Below are 9249 nucleotides of genomic sequence, written 5' to 3'. Positions count from 1 at the left end.
TGTTAGCTTTTATCCCCGATTCTTTGTTCTGACAAGGCCAGGCATGGTTGTGTCCTCCTCAGATATTTTTGTGGCCCGTGGATTTGTACAGCCCCAGCCCTTCCGAGAAACACATCTATCCAAGGGGCTATGTGGTAGTTCAGGGCACGTTCTTGGACTTAGACCAGGATTCAGTTCCTAGCTCCAGCTTACACTGTTATATGGCTATACCAGCAGGATGACATTCTGAGCCTTATTTTTCTCACTTGTAAAGAGAGGATAATATCCAACATAAAGGAGGATTGAGCAAATTAAATGAGATAATGTATTTAAAGTGCTAAGCATAGCGTCTGGCGTAAACACTCAGGAAGTGTTAACTGCTATTGCACTTGCTGAGGCAGGATCCCAGTGACGGGGGTCTGAATGGAAAACTAGCATCGGTGTGTTAGGCTCGAGGTAAATACAGGGGATGGTGTACAGACTCAGGGAGAGTCATGGTTAACTGTGCTGCAGCAAACTTCATTCACGCCCCCAGCAGCATTTACCGAACACCTACTCTGTGCTCTGGGGGTAGAGTGGTCCGGCCCTCAGACGTGCTCGTTGTCCAGGAGGGGAGCACAGATGCCGATTGTGTAAGAGGCTTATAATAAGAGCCTTCAGGGATGGAGGTCTCAGGAGGGGGGTCAGGGAAGATTCTAGACTAGACCTTAAAGTGTATACATTTTAAAGAGTGAGAAGGACCTTCTGGCCTGCCGGTGTAACCTGAGCAAAGTCAGGTTAGCTGAGGGCGGGACTGTTCTGCAGGGGAGTAGCAATAAGCCTTCTGCATAGAGGGGTAGAGGATGGTTCGTTTCCTCTTAGTTCAGTCAGTTATATGCACAGCAGGATTTTACCGTGTTCCAGGTCCTGAAGTGGACACGCCCCTACCTTTGAAGAACTCCTCCCCTCCCTCCCCCACCGTTTTATTTTTCACTGCTCCCCTTTATACACTCTCTGCTCCAGCCAAATGCAAACACTTGCTCGTCGTCTAGTGTGTGTGCTCACACTTTGTGTGCTTCGTGTTTTTCCCATACTATTCCTTCTGTGAATTGCCGGTCCCATCATCTGGGAATCCTGCCATCTTCCCGTGTTCCTGAAGCAGGAGCACGGCCCCTGTCACATGGTTGGTGCTGGGGGGCCATTTGTGAACTTGCAACATTGTCGTCATGCTACAGAGAGCATAAAGGTGAGGATGTGACAGTGGCCATTGATCTTCTGGTTGGTTCTAGAGCTGGCATAGATCTTTTTGGAGAAGAAAGATTGAAGTTGCTTTAGCTTATAACTAGATTAGAGCTTTTAGATTTAGTCTGAACCAACCATAACACGAAGCTTAAAGTCCCATGTAGTTCGTATCTAGGAACACAAGGCTGCTGCCAGTAGCATACAGTGAGTTCATCTGAGCTTTGATTTAATGGTTAGCACCCATTTGTCTGAAAGTCACGTTTGTATCTGTGTCTCCCTCAGTTCCAATGAGAACACTTTTTAAACTATAAAACAATAATAGTTATGATTAGTTTTTATCTGATCGCCTGACAAGTCTGTTACACTTGTAATGTGCATACAAGCTTTCTTTCGATGTGTGTTGTCACGTATGTACACAGATCCACAGCTGTAACTGCACTTTTCACGTCTCATCTTGAGTGTACATATGGACATCCAGGAACAATGAAAACATGCCATAGGAACCAGTAAAGCAACAGTTCTCAAACCCTTTGGTCTTAGGACTGCCTCACACTCAAGAAATATTGAGGACCCCAAAGAGCATTCGTTTATTGGGTTATATATATTTATTAGAGTTAAAAACTGAGAAATTTTTAAATATTTATGAATTCATTTAAAAAGCAATAATAAATCTATTACATGTTAATGTAAATTTTTATGAAAAATAACTATTTTTCCTTAAAAATTTAATGAGAAGAGTGGTACTGCTTAATTTTGTTTTCTTTCCCTGAAGAGCATTTATTTTTGTTCCATCGGGAAGATAAATTATTGACTAATTACCTAAACCAGTTGGCACTGTTCTATATTTTTGCAAGTTTCTGTAATATCTGGCTTTATAGAAGACTCTTGGATTTTCACATCTCTGCATTTAGTCTATTACATCGTTTTAGTTGAAGTATATGAAGAAAATTCAGCCTAACGCAGATATGTTGTTGGAAAAGAGAAAAGTACTTCAGTAGCCTTTCAGGTCATAGGGTTATTCGTTTTTATGACTATACCAAAATTCAAGCGATAGTTTCTTAAAGGCTAGTTGCAGTGTGGAATCAGAGCCATGTCAATGAACTTGTTATTACTTTGTGCATTTGTAAGATGATAGGCATGAAAAGGGCTAATGATGTCGAACTGTTATTTTGAAAATGTTTTTGAAATTATGGACCCCCAAAGGGTTCTTGGGGCTCACCCTCTCCAGTGGGGCCTGGACTGCACGTGAGAACCACTGATGGAGAGTCTACAGGTACCCGCACAGTTTCTCTCCTTGCTTCTGCTCCTAGGAGAGTGGTGAGGTGAGGGTGGGGCGGGGAGGACAGCAGGAGGAACATGGACTCCAAGGGTACGTCATGGCAATCCATGGCCCGCAGAGACTTAGAGTCCCGTGTGTCTGTTCCAGCTCTGCCTCTGCCCGACAGTGGCATCTTGGACAAGGTTTCGACCCAGTCTTGACCTTTGGTGTCAGAGTTAGGATCAATCTACATCTCCGAACTCTGTGTTCTGGGTTCTTTCCAATGTTATTAAGCCCCGAGGCCACTTCCTAGCCCTTGGCCCCGGTCAGCACCTCCTCTTTCTTTCTTTCTTTCTTTCTTTGCTGCTGGCCCCGGATGCCACCTGCCTCTCCCACCTCGTCTCTGCTGCCCTGTACCCCTCCTGCTCAGGCCTGGTTTTGCCATTAAGATCGGTACCATTGCTTCTTTCTCCCTCTCTGATTCCTTACTCTAGAGAGTTAAGCTCTTAGCATTCTCGTATTTTTCTGCCGGTCCCTCCAGCCTTTCTACATTGCGAATGTATTCTCTGTCATTCTTCCATAGCCTGTTGTCATCCATTTGAGTGCTAGTGTTCAAGTCACTTTTAGGCCCCGCCCCAAAATTTGATCTATCACAGTACATCTTTGAGTTATTGCAGCTCGAGCGTTTTGACACGATACATTATGGTAATCCATGGCACATAGAGACATTAACACTCCCGACTTTGACAAAATACATTGTGAAGTCTTTGAAGGCACCATTACAATTTGTCTTGTCATTCACGGGGAGACCGAGTTCAGCATTAATGTAGATGAACCCAGTGTGGCTTTTGTTTCATTTAATTGCTTGTGACCTTTTTAATTGCTAATTTAACAAAATACCAAAGGGTTATATTTCAATTAAATTAACAGAAGAATGTTTTTTGTTACTATATTTATTTGTAAGGCATTCCGTTTCTTTCCACTTTTTGCTTTGAGAAGATAAAAATGTCTTCTCTTGAACAGAGGTGGGCTGTTAAGTGTGCAGTTTATAGTACAGCAGTAATTTTAATGTGCATACAGTGCAGTGCCAAGCATGTTCCCTGTGTGGTTGGATTCGCGCCTTTCGAGAAGGATGTAAACAGTAAAGCCGTACATGCAAAGTCACAGAACTTTTCTGGTCCAGAAACATGCGTTCGATGTGACGTTCTACTTCAGATGTTGGTCTTTAGATAAAGCGTCTGTTGCATGCTCCATGTGTCAAGCGCTACTGTGCCTTGTACTGTTTTCTTTGTGTCCTGTAGCGAGTTTGTAAGCTCCCGAAGATCAGGACCCTCGTTATCCTCACCGGCGTTCCTCCACAGCCTGGCACCGTGCCAGCGTGAGGAGACTAGCTGCAGGTTGCGTACCTGACTCACCTGTACACGCAGACGTGCCCCTCCAAGCAGCGGCGCTCCTGAGCCTGCTTTGAGAAATGGCTCCGGACCTCCGAGACCCGAAGCAGGTAGCCTGCTTTGGGTGAGCAGCAGATATCGGAGGCACGTGCAGGCCTGTTTGCTCTCGCTCTGCTCGCCCAGGTGCTGTTGCCCTTCTCATCATAAAAGCAAACATGCCCCTTGTCAGCTGGGGCCAGCTCAGAACTCATTCAAGTATCAGGGGACTTAAATCCTCAAATGGGATATGAATTTACGCTGTCAGAGAGTAGAAGGTCAGTGCAAGAAGCATTAGTGTGTTGAGCCAGCTCCGGCTGTGTAAGTCTGGAACAAAATTAATATAAGGAAATTGACAAGCCTTGCTGGTTATTCCATAGCTTTAAGACCTCTACTAAAATCCTATCATCTCATCTGCCCGTTATTAACATTTCAGCAAAATATAAAGTTTTCATTAATCTCCCACAGCAAATTTAGGAGTGAAAACTGGCACTTGTTTGAGCTTTTAGGACTACATTAGCTGGTGTATTAAACAAAATATGTCATTCTTCAGTAGCTTCTGTAGAAAGCTAAATCAATTTCCAGCCATATTTATGCACCACTTTATCTAAAAGCATCTGAATTATCATTTACAGCTAAGATGCTTTATTAGCAGCTGGCATTGAAATTGCTCAGTAAAAAATTATATGTCACGTTATAGTAATTTTTAAATTGGTTTTAATCCAACATCATAAAATGTAAAACTCTTAAGTATGTTTTTTTTTAGTAATTGGCATTTTAGCATAATGAGCCGTTACCTCTTTCCAAATCAAATACCTGCAATATTTAGAAAATACTAATTAGTGAAGAAAACAGAGGTTCTTAAGCTAAGTTGTATCTAATAATGGCATTTTCTCAGAAAAGAGGACTTTAAATGATTTTTAAAACATGAAAAGATTTTAATATTTCACCAGAATTCTCCACAGTTCTCATGTATATAGAAGTTTCTGTATAAAAATAAACACATCTTGGCAAGTCCGTAAAATGCATATCAGGAAAAGTGAATGATTATTTAAAACTCAGATTTCTAGCCAGCTTCTCAGTTCGAGATGTGGACATTAACCAGGAGATAGTCGTGGTCATGATGGTGGCATCTTCATTCAAAATCACAGGTGTTCCAGAGAAAGGAAACTGGGTTACTCAGTGGCCCTTGCAGATGCTGAGTGCAGCTCTGCTAGTCCTCGCGATGTGACATTGGCTAAGTCACTCAGCCTCTCCGATCCCCACCTACCTGTAAACATGGCACCAGGTTCTCATCCAGTAAATTTTTATCTTGCTTTATCCTGTGTGAAGGCTTCAGGAACCAGCTTTGACTTAGAAGCTTGTCCTGTAAGCAGTAATTATGAGAAGGAAAAGCACGTAGTTGTCAGGCTGCCAGTTATGTGACAGAATTTTCCTGTTTTATACCCAAATCTAGAGACTTTTACTCCTCCAACTCTGTCCCAAGGAGTGCTCTCGGGGTGTCCCATGGGACCATCCGGTGCTCAACACAAGGCCTAGGGCACCTACTCTGGTTGCTGGACAGGGGCTCCCTCCCAGTGGTGACAGGCACCAGCAGCTACACCCTCAGAAGACCACAGTTCAAACTCTGGAGGGTGAGAGACAGTTTAGCTTTGCCTAGTGTGACCTTAGGCACCTGACTTTGCCTCGAAAGCCTCAGATTCCCAAAGCGTCGGATGAGAATGACAGCTGGGTTATCGTGAGGCTTAAACGCGTGTGGCAAGTGCTGGTACCATGCCTGATGTGCAGTGTGCACTCGTACGTAGTAGCTTCTGTTTGTTTGTTTATCTATCTATCTAGCAGCATTTAGTGAGAGCATGCCAGTTACCTGTACTGCTTGCAGGAGAAGACACGGAGATGAATGAGAATCTCCTGGCCCTCACACAGCTTCCTAATTAAGACAGAGCAACCACTCAGGCATCTGGTGCAAGGCCGAATGTGATGATCCTCTATGACAGTAGAATGAAAATAATCATGACTGCTATACATTCAACGTATTATGTGTTTGATTTTTAAAATACATTTTGACATTCTGTGGGTGGAAAACTGGGGTTCAGAGAGCTAGTCACTTGGCCAAGATCATACAGCATATTAGAAGCAGAGCTAGAAATTGAGCCCAGGTCTACCTGGCTCCAGGGTCCAGTACAAACCAACTGCGGTGGAATTAATTCAGCAGAAGGTGGAGTTTGAGCTAGCCTGGGTGGGCTTTTGACAGGTCCAGGGTAAGAGCGGAAATGGTGTTCTAGGCCAAGGACATATGAGCAAAGGCCCAGAAGTTGAAAAACCCAAACCTGAGCGCCATCCGACGTGTTTCAGAAGAGCCGAAAGGAGGAATATGTGAGGAGTGACAAGTAGAATTGATAAATTATGTTTCACCCGGATTATGGACAGTCTTGATTGCTTGGGTGAAAAAAAGTGCACATCATTCAGGAAGCCATGGGAAGCCAGGGACAATTTTTGAGTACCAGTCTTCTTAGTTGTCTCTAGTGTCACATATCAGAGTGCTTAGCATGCATAGAGCTCTCGCTAAACATTTGATCAGTGAATAAATAATCAAAGCTTTAGAAAAATGAATCAGAAAGTCCTGTGGTGGCTGGATTGCAGAGGGGGCCTGGTGGCCAGGCCAGCGAGGAGACTGTTCCAGACGTCCAAGCACAAGCAGGCTCACGCCTGCACCAGTGGGCCCTGGGGCACGGGGCAGGAAGCTAGTAAACGGACGGTTTGAGAATCTTGGAAAAGACAGAGATTCTTCAAGGAGCATGGATTACTTTTATGATCGGGCAACTTAATGTCAAAAAAAGAAACAAGCCTACAGCCATGCTATCCTGAACAAGCCCAATTCCGTCTGATCTCGGAAGCTAAGCAGGGTCGGGCCTGGTTAGTACTTGGATGGGAGACCACCTAGGAAGACCCGGTGCTAAAGGCGTAAAAAATAAAAATTTTTTAAAAAATAAGGTATCGTAAGCTGACAAGGTCCTTGCATTCTGTGAGGTCAACCAAGGGTTGCCTCGCCTAAAAAGAAACAAGTGTGACCTCCCATCCTTCTGCGATTTTAACTTGGTCTTGTGGAGACTGGCGAGCTGTTTTCCTCTCCTGTACCCCTGCTGCGTAGCCAAGGGCCTGCCATGGAATAGGCAGTGTTTGTGGAATTAATTGTTGAATGATTAATATGTTACCATTCTCTTGTTTACTGGAATGGCATTATTAAGTCATCGCTCAGCCTTTTCTTCTCCAAATTAAATAGCCCATATTATTTTAATTTATCCCAAAGCATTTTAAGCAGACACCATTTGCCAAGCCTCGTGTATCTTTATGTGTTAAACTGCTTTTTCCTCCCCAGGTTCAAGGGCAGACGGGGTTTTTGAGGAGGATTCGCAAATTGACATAGCTACAGTACAGGACATGCTTAGCAGCCACCATTACAAGTCATTCAAAGTCAGCATGATCCACAGACTACGATTCACAACCGACGTACAGTTAGGTAAGTGCGTGAACAGATGATGAACTCAACCTATTATGTCTGTGGTCAATTTAGAAATAGGGGAAGAAACAGCGTACAACTTTTATGTGACCTGAATGACTAACAGTAATTTATTTTCAGAGAAAATGTTTAAACAATGAAATTTAAGGTACCTCCCTTTTCCCAGCTGAGTTCTGTCTCGTCTCTTTTTTATGAAGCAGAAAGTTAGAAATAGAACTGACTTGAGACTCTTTTCAAACTGGTTGACTTGTGTGAAGGCCACAGTTCTTTCCGTTCCGTACTTCTCTTCCGTGCTGTCCTTGGAACTGCTGTGCAGAGCTGCCACTTGCCTTTCCATACTCACTGCATTCATTGCCGACTCATTCATGCGTTTATTTGGGAAGCTTTTTAATGGTCTCAGAAGTTGTATTTGGACCCTCACCAGGTAATCTGGAACTAACTTTTAACTAGTATTTGGGGTAATTTGTTCCAGTTAAGTGCTAAATTTCTGTTTTGACTTAAACCTCACAGGAGTAGAAAAAGTATCATCACAGTCAACATAATATTAGTACGTCATCGTCATCATGGCTGTCATTTATAGCATCCACTGTGCATTAGGCACTGTGCTAAGTGCTCTATATGCACTGCTTAGCTACCTAAAACGTAGGTATTTTTACTGTCCCCGTCTAACAGAGAAGGTAGATGAGGTGCAGAGAGGTAAAGGCTCATGCTCGAACTCACACAGCAGGTAGGTGGTGGTGTCAGCAGGATCCTGGTCTGGCCAGTGCAAGCGCATCTGCTCCCTAACAGGGTGGTGGGAAGCAGGGCAGTGGGTACGGACGCCTGGCTTCCTCGGTCAGGGGGCCGGGCTGCACCCTGGCTCTGCACCAGCATCAGCCACACTGCCCCTGCCCAGACCGCATTTGCCTCATGCATAAAGGGAGAAGGTTCAGATTCTAACTCTAGGGCTCACTAATTTTGTTCCTCGCAAATGCTCTGTGTGTGTCTCATCATAAAGTCTTTTCTAATGTTGGCATTAGTGTGGCTGATTTGTAATAACTCTCAAAATCTCTCAAAGATTTCTTCCCAACTTGACTGACAAGAGCTTGAAAGATGCCGACAGTCAGTACAGCTTAGTAACTGAGAGATGCACATCAGAATCACAAGTGTTTTCAGTGCTCTTCAGGCAAGTGCCTTGATCTTGCTGAGCCTCAGTTTCTTTCAGCTTAAATGGGAATACCAGTGGTCGTGACTTCGTAGGGTTGCTGTGGGGAACAAGCCAGGTACTCCATGTAAAGCACTTAGCGCAGGGCCGGGCCCTTGGTAAAACTGTAAATGAGAGCTGTTAGTGGAGAGGCAAAGTAGAGGACAGACTCAGGAGTTGGAGGCCTGGGTTCAAACCCTGGCTCGTTTATTAGCTGTCTCACCACAGGCAAGCGATTCAGAGTCCCAGTTTCCTCATTTGTAGATGGAGATAATAGTCTCTATCTTACAGATAGGGTAATTATGGGGATGAAATGTCACCACACGCATGGTGCCTAGGAAGGCGCCTGGCACATAGCAAGTGCCCGGTGAACATCAGCTGCTAAGGTGGGGGTGATTCGAACAGACTCAGTAGGTGAATTAGCACCAGGAACTCTGAACCAAAACCCAGAACCCACCTTCCTTTCCCCTCTCTAGACTGTTTCTTTCTCCCACAAACGCTAAATCTCCAAAGTGGTAAAAAAAAAAAAAAAAAAACAACTGTTAAGATCTCTGGGAAAGCTGCATGGGAATCCGGAAGAGATTCTTCAGCTACATATTATCGTTTCTAGAATTTTACCGTTAGAAACTCAAGCCGGGAATCCTGCAATGAACTTCGTATC

The 9249-nt window shown here is 44.1% G+C and overlaps 1 protein-coding gene and 1 pseudogene across 10 annotated transcripts in view; both read left to right on the top strand.

Moving 5' to 3' along the window:
- Window positions 1-9249, top strand: part of MAPKAP1 (mitogen-activated protein kinase associated protein 1) — a 229560-nt gene that overhangs the window by 183016 nt on the left and 37295 nt on the right. For all 10 annotated transcript variants that reach the window (XM_015594280.2, XM_015594281.2, XM_025051281.1 and 7 more), the window contains one exon: window positions 7265-7405. In XM_015594280.2, coding sequence (XP_015449766.1) covers window positions 7265-7405 — 141 coding nt within the window. The remainder of the gene's footprint in view (window positions 1-7264; window positions 7406-9249) is intronic.
- Window positions 6732-6850, top strand: LOC112484801 (annotated as a pseudogene).

This window comes from Pteropus alecto, unplaced genomic scaffold, assembly GCF_000325575.1.
Source record: "Pteropus alecto unplaced genomic scaffold, ASM32557v1 scaffold67, whole genome shotgun sequence".
Lineage (NCBI taxonomy): Eukaryota > Metazoa > Chordata > Mammalia > Chiroptera > Pteropodidae > Pteropus > Pteropus alecto.
The sequence above is the reverse complement of the archived record's forward strand: the minus strand, read 5'-3'. Positions and strand labels throughout refer to the sequence as shown.